Source organism: Phoca vitulina, unplaced genomic scaffold, assembly GCF_004348235.1.
Source record: "Phoca vitulina isolate PV1807 unplaced genomic scaffold, GSC_HSeal_1.0 scaffold16, whole genome shotgun sequence".
Lineage (NCBI taxonomy): Eukaryota > Metazoa > Chordata > Mammalia > Carnivora > Phocidae > Phoca > Phoca vitulina.
The window spans coordinates 24,073,018-24,096,533 of record NW_022589719.1 but is presented as its reverse complement, the minus strand read 5'-3'; the positions used below and the strand labels follow the sequence as shown (position 1 = coordinate 24,096,533).

General features: G+C 45.1%; 1 protein-coding gene across 1 annotated transcript in view; it reads right to left on the bottom strand.

Moving 5' to 3' along the window:
- CUNH11orf49 (chromosome unknown C11orf49 homolog) overlaps positions 1-23,516 on the bottom strand; it is a 188,439-nt gene that overhangs the window by 13,905 nt on the left and 151,018 nt on the right. Inside the window, exon 4 of the mRNA XM_032414056.1 lies at positions 9,119-9,203. Coding sequence (XP_032269947.1) covers positions 9,119-9,203 — 85 coding nt within the window. The remainder of the gene's footprint in view (positions 1-9,118; positions 9,204-23,516) is intronic.

Sequence of the window (23,516 nt, the reverse complement as noted above, 5' to 3'; positions counted from 1 at the left end):
GACGCTGTCCCTTCTTCCACTCCCGGAGTTTGTTCGCGGTGTAGAGCACCCGCCCCCAGGAGGGCTGGGAAGCTGAGGCCCCCATACTGCTTCTCTCTGCACAGATCTTGAAGGCCCTAGCACAGCCATTTCAACCCCATTCTCCCCGCCCCTCCCGAGAAGCCTGGCAGCGGGGGGCCAGCTGTTTCTCGCTCTTAGGAAAAATACCAAATCCAATGCACGGCCTTGTGGGACTCTCATTTCCCCTTCTGGTCCCCAAACTCCTCAAACTCCAGAACCACTGGCTTCTGGAAGCTCCTCTAGGTCATCACTGGTGAGAGCCTGGCGTCTCTTCCAGGCTGCTGATTTCCCTTCCACTGCTCTTCGTGCCCGTCACTCTCTACCTCCATCCTGCCCGTCCCTCTTGTTGTAAATGAAATATTTAAAATGTCAGAAAATGACACAGAACAACATAACAAACACCTGTGGACCGCTAGCCAATTCATCAAACCTTACCATTTTGCCATCCTTGCTTCAGTTTGGAAAAGCTTTGGAAAAGATTACACACGCCATTGAGACCATCTGTGCACCCCTCCCTCACCCCACCCCTCCACCCTTCTTCCTCCAGGAGCACTATGGGAACTTGGGGGTTGAGTATCCGTCTGCGTGTTTTTTATACCATAATAACTCATACAAATGCCTATATTCTTAAAACATTATCTGCTTTGTTTTGTTTGTTTTCAAACTCTATCATTCTGGAACTTGATATTCTGAGATATATCAGTGTTGCTGCATATATTTCTACCTGCACCCATTTTCGTGCTGTACAGCGTCGAGCAGTATGAAAATACCACACTTTGCCCTTTCTTCTGCGGAGGGGCGTGCAGAGCACTCCGATGGTAGCTATTACAAACAATGCTGCGTATTTCCTTATAACCAGGTATACCTGTAAACTGGGCAGGGAGCCCGACATGGGCTCGATCCCAGGACCCTGGGATCATGACCTGAGCCGAAGGCAGACGCTTAACGACTGAGCCACCCAGGCGCCCCTACTTGTGAACTTTTTTAGATTTTCCTAAATTGCCTCAACGTGATGGTACCAATTTATACTTCCACCAGCACTTTATGAGAGTTTCACATCCTCACCGATGCTTGTGTTATCAGACTTCAAAATTTTTGTCATTTGATGTAAAGTGGCATCTCGATTTAATTGGCATTTCCCTGATTCCTAGTGAGTTTGGGCACGAAAATATGCCCATGGGCTTATGAGCTGTTAGGGTTTTCTGTGTATTGCCTGCTCATATCCTTGGACTATTTTTGTACTAAGGTTCTTCATCTTTTCCTTATTGATTTGTAGGAGTTCTTCATCAAAACTTTTTTAGACTAAAAATTCTGCAGACCAATCTATTGTTAGTTACACACATAAATATCCTCTTCTAGTCTCTGGCTTGTCTTTCAACTTTGTTTATGCTATCTTTGGTTGAGCAGAAAATTTTAAATCTTTTTCTTAAAAAAAGATTTATTCATTTATTTCAGAGAGAGAGAGAGAAAGATAGAGAGTGGGGGGAGGGCAGAGGGAGAGAATATCCAAGCCGACTTCCCGCTGAGCACAGAGCCCCACGTGGGGCTCAGTCTCAGGAACCATGAGATCATGACCCAAGCCAAAACCGAGAGTCAGATGCTTAACTGACTGAGCCACCCAGGTACCTCTTGGCTTTTTGTATCTTAAGATACCTGTTAGCCATAAATATATTTTCCTCTCTTCTAAGAATATTATAGTTTTGCCCTCCACATGTAGGTCTGTCATCTATGTGAAACTGACTTCTGAATATGATATGAAGTAGGAACCTAACTTTATTTTTTCCTATGTGAGTAACCAATTGCCCCATCAATGCTTATTGAATCATCCTTTTCCCTACTGCTCTGCAATATTATCTTTTTATATATCACGTTTTTATAAATGCGTGGGTCTGCTTTGGCCTGTCTGCTGTGATGCATTTGTCTGTCCTTACTCTAGAACCATACTATCTTTTTTTTATTTTAAATTTTTTTTTTTTAAAGATTTTATTTATTTGACAGAGGGAGACACAGCGAGAGAGGGAACACAAGCAGAGGGACTGGTAGAGGGAGAAGCAGGCTTCCCGCGGAGCAGGGAGCCCGATGCAGGGCTCGATCCCAGGACCCTGGGATCATGACCTGAGCCGAAGGCAGATGCTTAACGACTGAGCCACCCAGGTGCCCCTAGGACCATACTATCTTAGTTATGGTGACCTCGTAACTAAGTCTTCTCAGCTGTTAGGGCATGGTCATCTCTTACTAATCCTTTAGGCCCCAAACTCAACGTCTCTTCCTCATGGAAAAGCCTTTCATGATTCCCCAGGTTGGATCTAGTCTCCTGTTTGTGTGTTCCTATAGCACTTGGCACTTCATTTATTTAATGTCTGCAGCTCTATCAGTTTGTAAGCTCCTTGAGTGGTAGAATGACATCTAATTGGCTTCCTGTTAGCCTCTTCACAAGGATAAGGACCAGCACATAAGAGGCACTTGATATCTATTTGGTGAATGAAAGAATGGAGAAGGAAAGGATGGTCTGTTTTGGCAAAAGCCCTTTGGGGCAAGCCGGGGAAGATATCTAGGCGGAAAGATATTGCCAGGGAGAGGCATAAAGTAAGACAGACATTAAGAAAGCATAAAGCTGTCTCCTCAGTGCAAGGCATGAAGTTCGGCAGATAGTAGATGCTCAGGAAACATTTTAAAAATGAATACAGGAACCACTCCCCATTCACTCGTTACAATTTCTTAAAATAGGTGATATTTTTTGAGGGCTGCGTGACAGGCATTTTACATGCATTATTTCATTAAATCCTAAAAACAATTTAATGGGGCAGGTGTTATTATTATTTCCATTTTACAGATGAAGAAATTGAGGCTTAGAGAAATTGGTCAGTATCGCAAGCCAGTAAGTGAAGGAATTGGGATTTGAGTCCCGGGCTGTCTGGCTCCAGGACCTGAGTCCTTCACCATTAGGTATCTGGCCTTTGTGACACAGGGGCCAGCTGAAAAGTGACCCTCTTAAATGGGGGTGAGTTGCTATGTCTAAAACCAGATTCCTAAGGAGCTTGTGTGTTTTCGGGTCACTGTGTATTTAGCACATAACCATGATAAAAGAGCTTTCCCTATTAAACATGTATTACTCACTAGGGAATTGGGCTTCGATGAGGGAGAAGTGAGTTAAATCGTGTTTTAGATGACGAGAGAGAAGGAAATGTAATTCCTTTTGATGCAATGAATTCTAAAAACGCCAGGATGAGACTGGCCCGCAATACCCTGAATCAGTACTTCTCCCAGTGTCGTCCCAGACTGTCAGCATCACCTGGGAAGCTTTTGGAATATGAATTTTAGAGCCCCACCTAGGATCCACCAAACTCTGGGGATGGAGTGCGCCATCTGGGCTTTAATAAGCCTTGCAGGTGACCCCATGTCACCTGCACCTTGAATGGGTTATAGGTGTGGTGATCCTCTTGGCCCAGGAGGGAAGGGGCCAGAGCCCGCAGGCTAATCTACTGACTTTTTGTTATATGTATATTTTTTTCTTAGTGTTCTGAAGTGAAAAAAGGCCAGAAATAACTGCCTTAGGGAGCTGAGGAAATTCTCGTTTATTTTTTTAAAAATCTGGTAAAAATAATGCCAACATTATTTTAACAGCAAGAAACTATTATATATTGAAGGTCTACAATGTGTCAAACTATACATATACAACGTATGTATACAACAAAATTATATATATTATGTTATATATGTATACTATATACTATGTAATATATATGTATATCATATATTATATGTATATTATGTTATATATAATATATATATATAATTTTGTTGTTGTTAAAACTTACACCACCCTATGAGTTATTGTCTATTATTCCCCATTTTACAGATATGGAAACAAGGCTTAGAGAAGTTATGAGAAATCCTCAAGGTCATCCAGTTAATAGCACACCAGTGGCATGGACCCCCTGGTCTTCCCAAGGCCATGATGCCTGTGCTCTTACAGGTCAGGGTTAGTACTACTACTTCTAACACTGAAAGTTTACTCTGTGCCAGGCATTACTTTAAGCACATGACATACTTCTTCAATTATTACAACTATTATTATTTCCATTTGACAAATGAGGAGACTGAGGCTCAAAAACATTAAATAACTTTCCCAAGGGCACAAGCTGGTAAACTGTGAAACGGGGATTTGAGCTCAAGAAGTCTGGCTCCAACTGCATGCTCCTCACCTTCGGGGAAAGCCTCACAGTCCATGGGGGATGGAGACAGAGATTTAAGGATAAAACTACTTAATGCGGGGCGCCTGGGTGGCTCAGTCGTTAAACGTCTGCCTTCGGCTCAGGTCGTGATCCCAGGGTCCTGGGATTGAGCCCCGCGTCGGGCTCCCTGCTCAGCAGGAAGCCTGCTTCTCCCTCTCCCACTCCCCCTGCTTGTGTTCCTTCTCTTGCTGTGTGTCTCTCTCTCTGTCAAAAAAACAAAACAAAGGGCGCCTGGGTGGCTCAGTTGGTTAAGCAACTGCCTTCGGCTCAGGTCATGATCCTGGAGTCCCGGGATCGAGTCCCGCATCGGGCTCCCTGCTCGGCAGGGAGTCTGCTTCTCCCTCTGACCCTCCTCCCTCTCATGCTCTCTGTCTCTCATTCTCTCTCTCTCAAATAAATAAATAAAATCTTTAAAAACAAAACAAAACAAAACAAAACAAAACAAAAACAAACCTACTTAATGCCCCCCACCGCTGCGGGAATGCATGAGGTGGGGGGCATCTGTGGGTAGGCCTGTCCTGCAGCCCATTGGCTGTCTTTCCTTTCCTGTGCTTCCCGCTCACACCTGCTGCCCCAGGGCCCGAGCACAGTGCTCGCGGCCCCTAAGCCAGGCACACGTGAGACGCCAGGCCCCCGAACAGGCTCTGGTGCACAGCTGCCTGTGGATGACATTCTTCTCTGCACACATCATCACAGACTGGAGCCTCCTTCTGCCGCCTGTCCCCAGACCTCGGGGCCCCGAATAAAGTCAGCCCAGCCATGAGACAGGGGAATGCAAGGCCCCTTCTAGCAACAGTAGTTGCCTTGGAGGCCTGACCACCCCCCACTGTGATTTTGATCAGAAGCCTGGTCTTGTGTGCGAGGAAGTTGGGATCTTGACCTTCAGGACAAAATATGAATAGCTTAAACTATTAGAGAGCACTTTCTGGGATATATACAATTTTTTTCTATACACACACCAGCTGGAGCAGAGTGGGGAAAGAATGGCCCTGGGGAGGCGGGGTTGACCCAAAAGCCTGATACACAGGGAGCCAACAAACTTCCCCCAGTTCTGAATTCACCTCTAATTTCATAGCCAGTACCCCGAGGATTGCGCTGGGCCCTTCTTCTTTTTTTTAAAGATTTGTTATTTACTCGTTTGAGAAAGAGAAAGAGAGCACAAGGAGGGTGAGAGGCAGAGGGAGAGGGAGAAGCAGACTCCCCGCCGAGCTGGGAGCCCGATGTGGGGCTCGATCCCAGGACCCTGAGATCATGAACCGAGCCGAAGGCGGATGCCCAACCACCTGAGCCACCCAGGCGCCCCGAGCACTGGACCCTTCTGTTGTTTATCCTCGCATCCCCAGAGTCCCCTCGCACTGCTACTGACGAGGACTGGCTATAGGGCTTCCTCCTCCTCCTGGAAAGGGCTACATTTTCTGTCACACAGTAGGCGTCTTGGTGAGGAGGGGATAAGCTTCACTTCTGGCCACAGCTAGGGGAACGCCACTCCAGAAGCCGGCTGGTATCAATAATTGTAAGAATCCGTGAATTGGAGGGGCGCCTGGGTGGCTCAGTCGTTAAGCGTCTGCCTTCGGCTCAGGTCATGATCGGGCTCCCTGCTCCGCGGGAAGCCTGCTTCTCCCTCTCCCACTCCCCCTGCTTGTGTTCCCTCTCTCGCTGTGTCTCTCTCTGCCACATAAATAAATAAAATCTTAAAAAAAAAAAAAAAAAGAATCCGTGAATTGGAGATGACTGTGTGACTTCTGTTCTAATTTTGCGTACTTATACGTATCAGATTGTTGGGGAGGGTATGGGAGATGGGCAGGACAAGTGCAAAGCTGTGGCTGCTGGGGGTTGAAAATTGTCCAGAAGGTCACCCTCATTAACTTGCCATCCACCTTTCAGAAAAGGAGGTCAGAAACCAAGGGGAGATGTCACAGAGTGGTGGCAGGCAGCAATGGAGCCCAATGTTAAGCTCCTTGAAGGGCCCGAACTTTATCTGCTCTTCACTGTACCCCCAGTGTGCATAAGAGCTCCTGGCACGAAATCGGCACTCAAGAAACATCTGATGAAATCTACTGACACCTGCTATGACAGGGATGAGCCCTGAAAACATGACGCTAAGTGAAAGAAACTGGTGACTAAGGACCACATCTCACATGACTGGATTTATTTGAAAGATCGAGAACAGGCAAATTTATAGAGACGGAAAGCAGATTAGTGCTTGCCCAGGGCTGGGGGGACGAGGGAGGAACTGGGGAGTAATGGCTAAGGAGTGCAGGATCTCTTCTGGGGGTAATTAAAATGTTCCAAAATTAACTGTGGTGATGGATATGAATATCCTCTGTGAATATACCAAAAGCCATTGAATTTTATAATCTAAATGGGTGAATGAGATGGTATGTGAGTTGTATCCCCAAAAAGCTGTGAAAAATTTGTGATGAATATATAAGTGAATGAACAAATGAATATAGGATACAGTTGCTGATTTTTGTTCTTAGAGTTACTTAGAACCATGGACTATTAGAACCATGTAAAATGCCTGACAAGGGATATCATTCATATGTTCATTCAGTCGGGAGACACAGAGTGTGTAGCATGCATCTAGGAACTGTGCTGAGCGACAGGCATCCAGCAGCAAACAAGTCTGGTATAGATCCTGCCTACCCTCATGTAGCGCACACACACACACTAACTGTTCTCTAGGAATTCTTCAGTTAGAGATCACAGTTGATTTTTATCATCCAGCTACGTAGAAATCATAGTACGATCTTTAAGAGTACTGAGTTTTCCCCCCAAAATTTTGGGGCTGAATCTTCCTTAAAATGATCTGACCCCAAGGGGAGCTGTCATTCGAAATCTCAAGATAACTCTACTTGGCTGCTTTTACTTATTTATTTATTTGTAAAAGATTTTATTTATTTATTTGACGGAGAGAGAGAGAGAGAACGCAAGCACATAAGCAGAGGGCGCTGTAGGCAGAGGGAGGGAGGGAGAAGCAGGCCCCCTGCTGAACAGGGAGCCCAATGTGGGACTCGATCCCAGGACCCTGAGATCATGACCTGAGCTGAAGGCAGACACTTAACCAACTGAGCCACCCAGGCGCCCTTACTTGGCTGCTTTTAAATTGCGAGAGATAATCTCCCACACTTTATTTTCAACTATGGGGGAAAAAAAAATCTAAATCTCCTTTGGATAATAGGCAAGTTAAAATGATAAAAGTTGAACTGCAGCTTTTACCAGTGGCCGATTGCCCCTGGAAGAGTTAAGTATCCACTGAACAATGCGGGGGGAAAAAGATTTTGGGGTGTGTGATCACTAAACAAGTTTTGCACACGGCAAAGTTTTGACCAGCAAAATCAGTGCATGAGCCGTGACCGGCAAACAGCCTGCCCCAGTGTGAGCCGGAGCCCATTGTTGGCAGCGGAGGACTTCCCATCTCTTTAGTTGGCAGAGGAGCTGGTTGGCTCATTTCAGAAGGACTGAGAGGGTTCTGGGGGTGGTACAGCCAGTGCAGCTGTGGTTTCGGTGGGTTGAACCACCACGAAGAAAGGATTTCACAATACGAGCAGGTAGGAGCGTGAGGAGGTTAAGAGCAAAGTCTCTGGATTCAGGCAGTCTTGGGTTCAAGTCATGCCCCTGCTACTTCCAAGCTATCAGTAAATTCAGGCCATATACTTGACCTCTTTGAGCCTCCGCTTCCTGTTCGTTTTTTTTGTTTTTTGTTTTTTTTTTTTGAGTTATATCAGTTTCCTCTTCAGGAAATAGGAAGGTAACAGTTTTTATAAGGATTAAAGGAGATAATTAAAGTAAATGAATTTAATGAAACAATGAAGGTAAATGCATACATTATGATTTAGGTAAGATGGGCATTTAAAAAAATATTATTAAGACTTTACTTTTTTAGAGCAGTTTTAGGTTCACAGCAACATGGAGGGGAAGGTGCAGAGATCTCCCACATGCTCCCCGCTCCCGTCACGCACAGCCCCCTCCATTGTTAATACCCCGCACTGCGCCGGAGTGGAGTGTTTCTCACAACTGATGAACCTACGCTGATACATCATCATCACCCAAAGTCCGCACTTCACGTTACCCTTCACTCCTGCTGTTGTATGTTCTCTAGCTTTGGATAAATGCATAAGGACAGGTATCCATCACGTATAGTACAACAGTTTTCCTAAAAATCCTCTTTTCTGGCAATTTCAGACAACACAATTTTTGAAATCCTTCCATTTGCGACCTTAGCTCAAATTCCGTGTTAAGGAAAAGTTAATGGAGGCAAAGTCCAAAGACCTCATTTGGTTAAAAAATGTGAATGACTGTGAAACCAAATGCAGAAATTAGGGGGTTCTAAACTATTTCTGCCAAGTCTTCCTGGGTCTGGACTAATCTTGAGAATCTTTTAGCAGAAATAATACAATTTATCCTTCCCTCAGATGGGCTTTATCACCCTCATGCCTTTCCAGTCTCCAACCTCAATCCACTCCTTCACTGGTCTCTGCCAACTCTCGTCTCTTCTCTTCTCAGGATATTCTCTAGAGCTTTCTGTGTGTGTATGTGTGTGTGTTTGCCTCTTCATCTCACCACCCCTCAACTCTATCTGCAGACCCGAAGTCTCCCCACAGAAACCACAAAGGATCATTTGGCTTCCCTTTGGAAATGGCAGAAAGTGAGTATTATGTTTTGGGGCAAATTCCAAATAGACCCCCCCTCCAAATGCCAGTTTCTCCCTAATGGTTTTTTATTCTTCCTAATGGTTTGTTTGTTTGTATACATTTCCGGTTTCTCTAAGAAGCCCTGGCACACAGAGGGCTGAGCTGGCTTCTAGAGCCCAGGGGACATACCTGGCTGCTTTCTGAGTGAGCTCCAGCGGGAAATCCGGACATAGCAATTGCAGCAAGCAGTGATACTCTCTCATGGTCAGCAAATCTGAAGTTGAAACGGAGAGGAACACATTAGGTCCCTGTGTGGGAAGGTATTGCTCTCTCTTTGGCCCTTCCCAGGGTTTCAGACCTTGTCTCAGCGGAGCAGCTCTTACAAAGAGCTGAGTCAGTGTTATGGGTGCGCAGGCCACTAACCTCCGGGGGTGACATTTTAAGATCACTGTTTCTACAAAGTTTTTCCTGGGTGGAAGATACCCAGCTACAACATTTTGGCTAAAGGAGCTTTACTGGTTTGAAAAATGGTCGGTGAGAAGAGAACAAGAGGGGCACCTTGATCAGCCTTCTTAGTTTGGTTTTCCTTGGGTATGAAAATCCACAAGAATGAGTCATTTCAAAGCTGGTTAAATCTGCTGAAGTTCTCTGGCATGGTAACATTCGCCACAACATGCCCAAAGACCATCCACAGAATATCTGGAAGCACTACCAAGGCAAACTCAGTCTTGCAGTATATGGAGAAGAATACATCATAGCAACCCACAGGCCTTATTACTCTGTAATCCAGGATTGCACACAAATCTGGTCATCCTGTTATAGGAAGCCAAGACAAATGTTCCAGATACACAATCAAGGCAACCAAATGAATCCTGATATACCGAAGCAGTGGTCTGGGAGAGATGAGCCCGGATGAGGCTCTGTTAGCCCATCAGAAAACCAGAGAGGCAAATCTCAGGATCCCAAGGGAGAGGAAATACACTGATGTGTAAAGGTTGTTTTGCTACTGCATGGACCAAAGCCAAAAGGTTTTAGACCAGCCAGGCGGCAGCAGTCCACAGGTATTCTGTACACCAAAGCATTTTACATATGGAGGGACAAGTTAATGGTAGAGCAAGAGCGGGTAACCTGCCAGCCAGCCTAACTGGGAGAACGAGCGAGAGAAGGGAATCCGGAGGGCATGGCCACATTTGCGGAATGAAGATGATGATCATAGGCACTTGGTTTCTTTGGACCTAAGTTAGCCCAAGCCACAGGAATCCAGATCTCCTGCCCTGCTAGTTTGGTTGATGCTTTTCCAAGATAAAAACCCCAAATCTCCAGGGAGAGGCCTGGACTCCTACTACTTTTTCATCAAAGCTCAATTCAAGGTGGGGGCAGAGAGTTAGACTAACCACACTGCCAAAGTCAGGGACACCAAAGCAATAGACTCAGCGTCAATGTAGGTCAAAGGATCAAGATGGCTTTTGTGGCCTTCGTCTTGGCCACAATGGGGTGTGCACTTTCCTCTCCTCACTCGCCTGACCTCGGGCACAGCCTGGTCAGAGGTTTTGTTCTTCAAGGGATGGAGGAAGGGCCCCTCATGGTCTCAGAGATTTGAGGTAAGGGGCAGGAAAGGTGAAGGGAAGGGAGAAAAGCTATTGAGTCTAATGGGTTCCCACATTATTCTCACTCCAGAACTCCCTGTATAAAGAGGAGAGATTTCTGGCAAGAAGTAAATCCAGGCATACCTTGGAGATACTGTGGGTTTGGTTCAGATCCCTGCAATAAAGCAAATAGCTCAATAAAGTGAATCAAATGAATTTTTTGGTTTTCTAGTGCATGTAAAAGTTATGGTTACACTAAACTGTAGTCTATTGAGTGTGCAATAGCATTATGTGTAAAAAAAAGTACACACCTTAACTTAAAAATACTTCATTGCTAAAAAATGCTAACCATCACCTGAGCTTCCAGCAAGTTGTAATCACTGATCACAGATAACCATAATGATAATGAAAAGGTCTGAAATGTTTTGAGAATTACCAAAACATGGCACAGAGACACGAAGTGAGCAAATGCTGTTGGAAAAATGGCGCCGATCAACTTGCTCAATGCAGGGTTGCCACAAACCTCCAGTGTGTAGAAAATGCAATGTCAGTGAAGCACAAATATGCCTGCAAAGGAAAGTTCTATCTTTGAATCGTCATTGCTTTCCTAGGCCAAGCTTTGGTGGATATATCTGATACCATTCTTGGGGGTCCAAGTGTTTCACAGAAATCCCTATTTGTCTCCCCAAATTACCTACAAGATATCCTTGGGAGGATAAACTGGGTAGAGAAAAATGAGAAGCCCAGAGAACTGTGTAACTCTCATATTTAATCAAGAAAAACAAGGTTGGGCATCAATCTCCGCCTCCTGGTTTCCAGACCCTCAGCTCTCTTTAGATTCTTTTTTTTTAAAGATTTTATTTATTTATTTGACAGAGAGAGACACAGCGAGAGAGGGAGCACAAGAGGGGGAGTGGGAGAGGGAGAAGCAGAGCAGGGAGCCCGATGCGGGGCTCGATCCCAGGATCCTGGGACCATGACCTGAGCCGAAGGCAGACGCTTAACGACTGAGCCACCCGGGCGCCCCTCTCTTTAGGTTCTTGATGATATTATAACTCATGTACTTCAAATACTTGCTTCCAAGGACAGAAGAATGATTTATAAAAATCATTCTGTATTTCTCTAATGCAACAATAGCTCTTGGAAATACTAAATACATCAGAATAACAGAACACATCCTGTTCACCACTTCTAGAACTTGACTTTCCTAAATGTAAAATGAGGAAGATAGTCAGATAAAGAGATGAATGAAAGTCCAGGCAAATAGAGAACTTTTGCCACCTTAATTGTGGAAGACAGTTTTTTTTTTTTTTTTAAGATTTTATTTATTTGAGAGAGAAAGAGCATGAGTGGGAGGCAAAGGCAGAGGAAGAGGGAGAAGCAGACTCCCTGCTGAGCAGAGAGCCCCATGTGGGGCTCAATCCCAGGACCCTGAGCTCATGACCTGAGCCAAAGGTAGATGCTTAACCGACTGAGCCACCCAGGCGCCCCAAAGACAGCAGTTCTACTTCTATTAATGTAATGGCTAGATAATATCAAGGCCACATGATTTTGAGGGAGAGGCCTCTGCTACTTGGAGACACTCCTCAGTTGTGTAGTGGGTATTTGGGGGCATGGTGAGTGATAAGACTTGTTCCAAAATCAGAACATTGATGAGCAAATAGGAGCTGTCCCTGTCCTGTCCTTCAGGTTAGGGTTCAAATCTCAGCTCTGCAATTTACTGGTTATGCAACCTTGGGCAAATTGCTCAATCTCTCTAAATCTCAGTTTCTCATCTGTAAAATGGGAATGATGATGCTTACCTTTCAGGGTTGAAGTCAAGATTAAAACAGATGATGTCTATAAAGTAGTTAGCAGATTGTCTAGAACACAGTAACATGAAACAATGGGGGATATTTTAGTTTTGTTTTTAAGTACTGGGGGCAAAGATAGGAGAGAAGAAGAAGAAAGTGTTCCCAGCTGAGTTTAAATGCTTAAACACCCAGGAGTGGTCTGCCTTGAGAATTCTCTGTCAGGTTGCCTGAGCCAAATCTGTTTTTATTTTTTTTAAGATTTTTAAAAAATTTATTCATCTGAGAGAGAGAGAGAGTGCACCAGCAGGGGGAGGGTTAGAGGGAGAGGGAGAAGCAGACTCCCCGCCGAGCAGGGCGCCCAATGCAGGGATCGGTCCCAGCACCCCAGGACCATGACCCAAGCCAAAGGCAGATGCCCGACCGACTGAGCCACCCAAGCGCCCCTGAACCAAATGTGTTTTTAAATACTCTTTTGCAGTATTCATTCGTTCGCTATTACCGCGGGCCTGCTCAGCCCCAGCCACTGTCCTAGCAACAAACAAGCCAGCAGTCTCCCCAGCTCCTGAGGCTTACACTCAGACCCTAGTTAACCCTAAATGCCTACTTTGGGCCTTCTGAGAGCTCTCCAAGATCTCAAAAGCCCTTTCAGGCAACCCTTTGTGCCTTAGGAACAACAGTAATGAGACTGAATAGTCACCAAGCCTTGAATTAACTCACTTAAACTTCACAACAACCTTATGAAGGAGACTCCATTATTCCCAGTCCCACTTAGATAAGGACACGGAGGCTTAGAGAGATGAAATACAGTTGGCCCTTGAACAATGTGGGGTTACAGGCACCAACCCCCTGTGCAGTCAAAAATCCCTGTATAAGTTTTGACTCCCCCCAAAACTTAACTCCTAATAGCCTGCTGTTGACTAGAAGTCTTACTGATAACATAGTCAATTAACTTATATTTTGTATATGTATTCCTACACTTATTCTTTTTTTTTTAAGATTTTATTTATTTGAGAGAGAGCAAGAGTGAGAGAGCACAAAGCAGGGGGAGTGGCAGAGGGAGAAGAAGAAGCAGAGAAGGAGAGGGAGAAGCAGACTCCTTGCTGAGCAAGGAGCCTAATGCGGGACTAGATCCCAAGACCCTGGAATCATGACCTGAGCCGAAGGCAGGTGCTTAACCGTCTGAGCCACCCAGGCGCCCCTTTATACTGTATTCTTACAATAAAGTGAGCTAGAGAAAAGAAAGTGATATTAAGAAAATCATAAGGAGAAAATACATTTACGGTACTGTATTAAAAAAAAATCCACGTACAAAGGGACCTGTGCAGTTCCAACCGTGTTGTTCAAGGGTCAATTGTCATCTATCTGGTGAGTGAGAAAAGAAGGGTCCAGAGCCTGGGGGACAGGAAGGGAACATGGCTTCCCAGAGCAAAATCCCAGGCTGGGAGGGAAAGATGGGGGTGTGAGGGCTGGATGAGCTTAATATTGAGAGCCAACATTTTCTGAGCACTTACTAGGGGCCAGGCACTGTTCTCGCAAGGGTTTTCCTACGTCGTCTCATTTAATCTTCACTATGGTTATCCCCATTTCACAGACGCAACTCAGGTCATGGATGCTTAAGAGGTAGAACTGGAATTCAAACTCAGGCAGTCGGGCTCCAACGTTTACCCAACCAACATTTTCAGCACCTTGATCTTATCAGCTGTAATGTGTGAAGGCTTAAGAACTTGTTTTTCCCTCCAAACAAACTGCAGGAACTAAATAGCTCCAGGTGAACTGGATCAAGGAGACAATTCAAGTGAATTGGGATTTTTTTTCATGTAAGAAATTTAGTCTTAAAGGTCTAATTACTGTCAACAGACAAGACAGGCAGAGCCAGTGCTGGGCCAGAGGCCGCCGGGGGGTGGGGGAGGAGTACACCCGGGTGCCGCCATTTCCCAGCCCCGCCCACCTGCCAGGCTCCCGTCCTCCTGGCAGGTGCAGGGAAGCTAAGTGGGATGTACCCACAGATGCCTTCTCCAAAGGAACGCCGCATCCCCAACTGGGAAAGCTTCAGCCCGCAGGTCCCGAAAGCTCAAAGGCAAAGGCACAAGACGGCTTTGGTATAAGATCAAAATTAGAACACTCTCCACAAACTGGTGCCTTTCTTTCTGTGGGTGGTCAGAGCTGTTAAACATTCTTATTCTCCACCTTGTAACAGTCCCATTGACTGTGCCTGGCTCTGGACCAGGGGTTTTTACGTCCTTGACCCTCTCCTTTCCAGAGGCAGTAGGGTCTAGCACTGTGGCTTGTAGATGGACTCCAGAGTTATCCGGCCGGGGTCCAAACCCCAGTTTTGCCACTGACTTCAAATTACTTGCCCTTTAAGCGCTCTGTGCCTCAGTTTCCCCACCTATAAAATGAGGATAATGATAGTACCACCATCATACAGTTGATTTTTTTAAATAAAGATTTTATTTATTTGTCAGAGAGAGAGAGGGAGAGAGTGAGCGAGTGCACAAGCAAGGGGAGCAGCAGGCTCCCCACTAAGCAAGAAGCACGATGAGGGGCTCCATCCCAGGACCCCGGGATCATGACCTGAGCTGAAGGCAGCCGCTTAACCGAATGAGCCACCCAGGCGCCCCCATCATACACTTGTTGTGAGTTAATGTAAAGTACTTAGAACAATGTCTGGTCCATCAAAAGCACTGTTAGTATTTGCTAATATTATTTTAGAAATAAAGAAACTAGGGTTTCTTGAACTAAGGTTAATTACCTTCTCAAGGAAACAGAGCGAGTCAGAGGAGGGAGAATGGTGATTTAGACCTAAGCCTGTCTAGCTCCAAAGGTCCCGCGAGTTCTACTCCAGCAGGTGGTATCCAGCTGGTTTGTGGAGGACTTGACTTCTGATGGTAGGACTGTTCACGCCAGGTGACTGACAGACTTTCTGTTGAAGTTAAACATACAGATACCCTCGGGGCGGGCCACATTAGATTGCACAGGGCCCAGACTTTGTAATCAGATGACCCGGCTTCAAAGCCCGGCTCTACTCCTTAACCACCAGTATGATTTGGACAAGTTACACAACTTCTGTGAACCTTGGTTTCCTCTTAGAAACGTGAATAACCACAGTACCTACCTAATGCGGTTGTTGTAAAAATCAAATAAGGCAATTTATTATTTTTAAACATTTTTTTAAAGTAACCTCTACTCCCAATGTGAGGCTCGAACGCACAACCCCAAGTTCAAGAGATGGGGCCTCTCCAGGCACAGGAGGCATGTCTACAAATTTGGGGGGATGTGAGGAGATGCTAGGAGCTGTAAAGTGCTGAAAATGGGAAATGTCCTGCTCAGTGGGTACCACAACTCTCAGCGAACACGATACATCCTGGCAGGCAGACTACATTCCATGTGCTTGCTGACTCCTAGCACCTTCTTATTAAGTGCTCAATCCAGTCAGCTTGCATATTTGTTTTCATAGGAATATATCACCAATTCTATCATGAAAATCAGAGGAAGCCTAGGGTTTACTTCATATTAATTCCCTTTACCACTGTTACAACTCTAGCGTGAATACTATAGTTTTCAGGATAACCAGTCCTGAGTCAGAATATTCTTTTGTTGGTTATCTCCACTCTAATCCTAGAGGGTGATAGGTGAGGTTATTTTGACAAAGGAAATGAATCTAATCAGAAATTAACTGGTGCCCAATAACCAGGGCTAACTTGTTCTCACCTCCTTCTTTCTTGGAAAAGAAGGATGAAGACCTTCTCTTGTCTTTTCCACATCTGGTCTGCCTTCTTGCTGTCGAAATTCCTGTCTCTGAAGCTCTGTGGGGGCAGCTTAGTCATCTCTACCTCCTCCTTGAAGACCACCATGTGTGCCCACACATTTGCTCAGAAGAACTGCGGTTGTAGACTCAGATGCCTCTGCCCTTCTTGGGAAATGGTGCCTTTTCCAGGGCCAGAGTGGTGTCATTAAAGGAGACCAGAGGAGGAGTGCCAGACAGAAGGAACTAGGGCCATATCTTTGTCCCTTACTCAGAGAAAGCCTTTCCCAAAGCTGAAATTAAGCGTTTTTAGCTCCAAAAGGATGGGGGATGAAGTGGGGTTTAGTCTGAATTTATTTGTGTAAGTGCCTACATGTTGATGGCTGGGTGAGCTTGTGCCAGGACAAGAGCTAGAGATAATGAAATGCTACCAAGCCATGGGGAATCCCAGTGGATTGAACAACCTCTAGTTGGTTGGCTGCATAATCTCAATGGGAGGCCACAGAGGCCAGAGAACACCACAGCCCATGAGTGGACTCTCCAATTTTCAGTTGCAATTGTTTTTATGTTCTTTTATGCAGGGCTTGTGAATGCTCATTCTAAATGGCACTCACCCTCAGCCGGCCTGCTCTGCCAAGGGATGCTCGGAAGGACATGGATAGTTTGGGGCATGACCACACCGCCCCTTCCTACCCTCAGCGTCCTGAGGCTTTGGTACCAGTCCGCAGCTGAGTAAATACTTCTCAGTGCTACTCCGCAAGGCGGTGGGGGAAGGGGGGGGCAGTGAGGGAGAGTGGGGAGGAGAGGAGAGGAAGGAGGCAAGACTGTCGGACAGCTTCACTCTCCATGTAGCATGTGGTCCCACAAGTCACAGGAAAATTGCTAACAGCCTAGAGCCATGTTCCTGTCAGGCAAAGCCCCAGAAGAAGAGCAGGCTGTGTTCTGAAATTTTGCCTTTTTTGACAGCACTGTTGTTTTATACTATAAATGGAGGGAAATGATCATTAGTTCCCTGAAAGGGAAACGATTTTACGAAAGGAATGGAGAAGGACTGGCTTCCATCGACACCTGTGGGGTAGAGTAGTTGGGCCATTATTAACACTATCCTTTGCCAACCCATTACTCCCCAGAGCATGTTTAGTGCATTTAAACAGGGGCAGAAAGCCAGATTCTTTCTTTATTATGACTAAGCCCAACATCAAGTGACTCTGTTTGACCAGTATATGCATTCTAGGCAAAGTATTAAATCAAACATAGTAACAATTACATGGCAATTTTTAGAAAGAACAAAAGAGACTCCCTAGGAATTGTTTGTATTATCAAAGATTTAAAGGAATGTGAGCATTTCTAATCTGGGTCTGAAAATTCTTCCGCAGGGATTGTGTATGGCACATCAGGGCCATCTGCTCTGGTTGTTGGGCTAAACCTGGGCCGTCCCTAGCTCCCACCGTGGGACTGAACCAGAGGTCTGATCTGATCTGGTAAACATCCCCCATATCATGTTAGACCCTCTCTTTTGTCCATCACGATGGAGCTGTTGGGAGTTCGAGGACCAAGGCAAGGCTTGGTTCTGGGGAGGACACGGTCTTCGACAGCTTTGATGACCTGAACCACAACGGGCTGCACACGGCCAGGGCGGGCAGCCATATGGCATTGTGGAAGGAGGCAGCAGTTTCAGGAGAAACGAAAGCCTCTCTCCAGTGGCAACAGGCCTGGCCACTCTGGCACGAGCACTGTCTCCTGACAATTTATTGAGGAAATGGGAGGCAGCTCTGGACACCAAACTGTGCAGCAGGATATCGGCACCATAAGCTCTCGGAGGGCCCAGCAGCTTATCAGGGAAACTATTTCAAGCCTAGTATCTGCACCCATTCACATCTTAATTAGAGACCAGCGAGTCCAGCTCTACCAGGTGTTGCTACTTTACGTTTTTGTTGGAAACAGGAAGATAGGTAATGCTCCTTGAAACAGAGACTTCAGAGCCAAGGTGTAATTATTATCCAGGGAGAAGCAAGTGCTGTGTCAAACTCCTGTGACCCAAACCTGTTCTGAACTGAACAGAAATGGTTAAAGAGGCACAAGAGGTGAGGCGGAGATAGAACTTCAGTCCCTCCTCATGGTTACTGGGAGAGGAAACGTCCTGCCCTCTCAATGATGGTGTATCTGGAAAACCTCACTCAAGCTTTGAAAAAGAGGCAGTATTTTAAATTTCCTTACACGGGTTTTTATGACCAGAATGAGAGTTTTCATTTTGTTTTGAAGGGGGGAAAGGTCTGATCTCCCACAGACACATGTTATGACATAGAGAAAAGAACTCAGCCTGAGTTCTGCAAATAACTAACCACATTATTCTGGGTACAACGTTTCTGGGCCTCCATTTTCTCAACTTTAAATAAGAAAGATGTGGTATGTGAGGGTTGAAAAAAATTCTAAAACAGATCACCTTTTTTTTCAATGGAAATCTTATAAGGAAACTCAATGTATAATGCAGATAGAAACAAAGACTTTTTAAACAAAAGATTTTATTAATTTATTTGAGAGAGAGAGCACGACCAGGGTGGGGTGGGGGGGCAGAGGGAGAGGGAGAAGCAGACTTCCCACTGAGCGGGAATCCCGACGTGGGGCTCAATCCCAGACCCTGAGATCATGACCTGAGCTGAAGGCAGACACTTAACCCACTAAGTCACCCAGGTGCCCCAAACAAAGCCTTTCTTAACCTTCTCCTCACCTAGCCTAGAAGTGCAAGGGATGAAGTGGCTGGGAGAGAAGGCCTGAAACACTGCTTTAAGACTCTAGGGCTCTCTGGAGGATGGTTTACAAAGCCCTGCCTCTAACTCCTAAGTGGGACTCACCCACTAAGCCCCTAAGTGCCTACTTAAGTAGCGCAGCCTCCTGGATCGGCCAACCAGGATCCAAATCCTGGTTCTTCAGCTAACTAGCCACATGACACTGAGCAAGCCACATAGAAATAAGAGTGAATATTAATACTAACACCAATGATAGTAACAGTACGCACAATACTGATACTAATCGTGAAGAGTTTTTGAGAAGATTAAAATTGATGATTTAAAAAAAGAAAGACTGGGGACACCTGGGTGGCTCAGTCGGTTAAACGTCTGCCTTTGGCTCAGGTCACGATCCCAGGGTCCTGAGATCGAGTCCCGCATCAAGCTGCCTGCTCAGCAGGGAGTCTGCTTCTCCCTCTCCCTCTGCTGCTCCCCTTACTTGTGCTCTCTCTCTCTGACAAATAAATAAATAAAATCTTAAAAAGAAAAAGACTGGTAGCTACGCTGGTGGTAAGCATAGCATAATGTACAGAAATGTCCAATCACTATGTTGTACACCTGCAACTAATGTCACATTGTGTGTCAACTATATGCAAATAAAAAAAATTAAGAGAGATAGTAAATTTAAAGTGCTAGTATATGGCCCAGGGAAAGTATTCAATAAACAGTACCTGCTCTTGTTATCACTCTCCTGCTTTTGAGGCACACAGGTGGGATGGCACCTGCGTAACAAAAAGGAACAATTCATCCAAGTCCTCCAGCTCAAGCCAGTGGGTGGCTAAAACAATCTTATTCCTTATCTCATGTTTATTTTATCTTGCCTTTGTTCTTATTGATGAGAGAATAACAGACTTCCTGCCTGAAGGCAGGTGCACACCACTTTCCTTGAGAGTCAATGCACTGCCAATCTTCTATCATCTCAGACTGAAAGTACTGATGAGTCATATTTATAGAGAGACTGTATAATCATGAAAACCATTTTCATACGCATTATCACTTTTGATCCCCATAAGACCCTTGAGAGGTGGGGAGAGGAAAATGGTATTGTTCCCATTTTTATAAACAAGGGAAATGAGCCTCAGTAAGGGAAAAAATCACCAAGTAAATGGTAAAGCCAGGATCTAAGCAAGCCTTCTCTTTCCAGGTCAAGGCCTCTTTCCACAACATGGGCCAGTTCCTTATGATGCCCTTTCTTTCTTGCTATATGGACCCTGGGACCCTGGGACCGCAGCTTGCTTTTATGTCTTCTTATGGATGAAAAACAGCCAGCACAGTGAATTCCATAATGAGAATGCAGTAAATGTTAGCTGCAACTGCTGTTATTGTTAGTATTACTGTTAATATCTAAATCTGCTACCAGCTAGTTCATCGTTTTCTCTCATCCTTCTCCTAGGCTGGCTCCAGGGTCAGATGTGGTCTCCCTGACTCTCAGCTTCCTTGCTGCTCCCAAAACAAAATGACAGACCCTTTCTATTTTTAGGTGACTTGCTGCTAATCTCTATAAGAAAATAGAGAAGGGAACAACAAAAATAATAAACATTTGAAGCCATTATAGACCTGTATCTGCAATTTTAACAGGATTGAACACAGATTAGCAAGAGAAAAGTATATTTAATGTACACACAAATATGCTTCCAACTACCTTTTTCCTTTCCAATTTAAAACCAGGCTGGGGCGCCTGGGTGGCTCAGTCGTCAAGCGTCTGCCTTCGGCTCAGGTCATGATCCCAGAGTCCTGGGATGGAGCCCAGTATCGGGCTCCCGGCTCTGTGGGAAGCCTGCTTCTCCCTCTCCCACTCCCCCTGCATGTGTTCCCTCTCTCACTGTGTCTCTCTCTGTCAAATAAATAAATAAAATCTTAAAAAAAAAACAAAAAACAAAATCAGGCTGACAGGGGTGACTGGGTGGCTCAGTCAGTTAAGTGTCTGCCTTCGCCTCAGGTCATGATCCCAGGGTCCTGGGGTCGGGCTCCCTGCTCGGCGGGGAGTCTGCTTCTCCCTCTCCCTCTGCCCCTCCCCCCTAGCTCGTGCTCTCTCTACTCCTATAAATAAATAAATAAATAAATAATAAAAATTAAAAAAAAATCAGACTGACGGTTGGGATGGAATTTTATTAATATTAATTAATATTATTTTTTTAGGCAATCTCTACACCAGTGTGGATCTTGAACTCATGACCCTGAGATCCAGAGTCACACGCTCTACTGACTGAGCCAGCCAGGTGCCCCTGGGATGGAATTTTAAAAAGTTATCAGCAAAACTGATGACTTGTCTGAGAAAGCAAGCCACAGAAAACAAAAAACCAACAAAAGTATTTCTCTGGGCTTTCCGCTGTCCAAAGTAGCCATAGAATAAATAGGAAGTGGAAAAGATTATGCATTTGATTTGCTTCAAACGCATCTTCCTTCTCTTCTAAATAAATATAAAAAGAAGCAGTGGCTAAGAGTTACTCACTAAGAGTGAGTTGAACCAAGACAGACTAAAAAGAAAAAAAACACTCTAAGGCCCTGGTTCTCGATGATTGTGTGAGTAGGGGAAGGCTGTTGCCAGCATGTAGGCGTATTTATAAAGACCACAGCCTGTTCTCTCGTCAGAATCCACTAACTTCCACCAATGATGACGGATTTCTGGCTACCCATCAACTAAAAAAATAGACTTAAGAAACAAAAACAGAAGGAACCAGAAAGAGGGTTGGACATAGATAAACACATACATCTCTTCAGATGAATCCACCTTTGTCTTTCCTGCTGTTTTCTGTCTTTTGTGGGCATATATAATGTACCCGATCTATAATTATATGTATATGTGTGGCTAAGAGAAAGAGGCAGCTAGAGACAGAAGAGTGCCTGACTTTTTTTGGGACTGGAAATGGCACTGGGATGGGAAAGGAAATTGATGTTAGCAGTTACTCTTCCTTAAAGCCATCAGCTTTGTTTTTCAAAGTATGGTTTTCCTGGTAAAAGATTCTCTGCCTGTAATGTGAGTGAATCACTCATCTTATTTTAATAAAAATGTGAACCAAATGATAGTGGCTCTGCACCCTGGGAAAGGACACAATGGGTAGGCTTTCTGAACCCTGATCGTTATCTTTCAGTGGGACTGGCAGGCATACAAAAAGAAAGGAAAAAGATGAAAAATATTCCAGTGGCATCAAAGGATGGACCCACCCAATTTCTTTCATGCACCGGTATTCTAAAAGACAAAGTCTGGTCTTATTCACTGGGGTCTGGACAAGGTGCCTGGTTTCCTCGTGGATGGGTGGCCTTCAATTTGACACCAGCTCCTTAGGTCTCAGTTTCCTCTGCTGCCAAGCCTCACGTGTAAATGATCAGGGTCGATTAGACTAAATTAAATAGACTTTAAAGTATTTAAGATTGTATACCCTTTTGACCTTTTGAATTTTATCACCTTCACGGCGCCTGGGTGGCTCAGTCGGTTAAGTGGCTGGCTCTTGATTTCAGCTCAGGTCATGATCTCAGGGTCCTGGGATCCAGCCCCTTGTTGGGCTCCACCGTGCCTAGCCAGGAGTCTGCTTGTGGATTCTCTCTCTAGTCTCTCTTCGCCCCTCCCCGGCTCACGCACACACGCGCGCGCACACACACACACACTCTCTCTCTCTCTCTAAAATAGATAGGGGGGCCTGGATGGCTCCGATGGTTAAGTGTCTGTCTTCAGCTCAGGTCATGATCTCCAGGTCCTGGGATCAGGCCCCATGTTAGGCTCCCGACTCAGCAGGGCGTCTGCTTTTCCCTCTCCCTCTGCCCCCCCCCCATCCTCCCCCCAGTGCTCTCTATCTCAAATAAATAAAATCTTAAAAATAAATAAATCTTTGAATTTTATCACCTTCATATATAACCCAGTTGAAAAATTAAGAGAACAAAAGTATAAGCACTGGGAAGATATCAAAGAGTCTTAAAAAAAAAAGCATAACCACTCAGAATTATTTTTACAAGTGCAAACTTTTTGTCTCAATAATCCTCAGGGTTCTATTTGAATCTAAGGTTCTATGATTCTTTCATTGTAATTCTCTGTGGTTGAGGCAGGAGCACAAAGAACAGGTAGGGAATGATGTGAATACAGGTAGCATGGAACTTGCTAGAGGAGTGGGAATGTTACGAATCCATGTTATTGCATTCTAGTGTAGCACGTGTGGTAGCTAAGAACATGAGATTTGGAATTAAGATGGGCCTGGGTTGAAAATACCTCTCTTATTTCCTAGGTGTGTGGCATGGGCAAAATTCTCTGAGCTCCAGTTTTCTCATCTATAAAATCGGATAATTCTTCTTTCTCAGACTCTATACAACGGGGACCCCTGCTATTGCCCTAACTGCATCTCCTTCAACTCATTTCTTGCTCAGACCATTCCAGCCACACTGGCTTTGTATTCCGTGAATATGTCAAGCATGCTCTTGTCTCAGGCTTTTATATCTGCTCTCCCTTCTGCCCCAAATCCCTGTATAGCTCTTTCCTCCTTGGGGTCTCTGCTCAAATGCCATTATAAATAGTAAGGCCACCTCTGGCCATAGCATTTAAAACAGCAGAGCTCTCCCTACTCCCTGTCTCATTTTCCTGCTTGATTTTTCTCCATAGTACTTATTGCTGTATGTTCTACTAAATATTTTTTAACTAGATTACCTGTCTCCCTACTAGAATGTAAGCTCCAAGAGGGCAAAGAATTT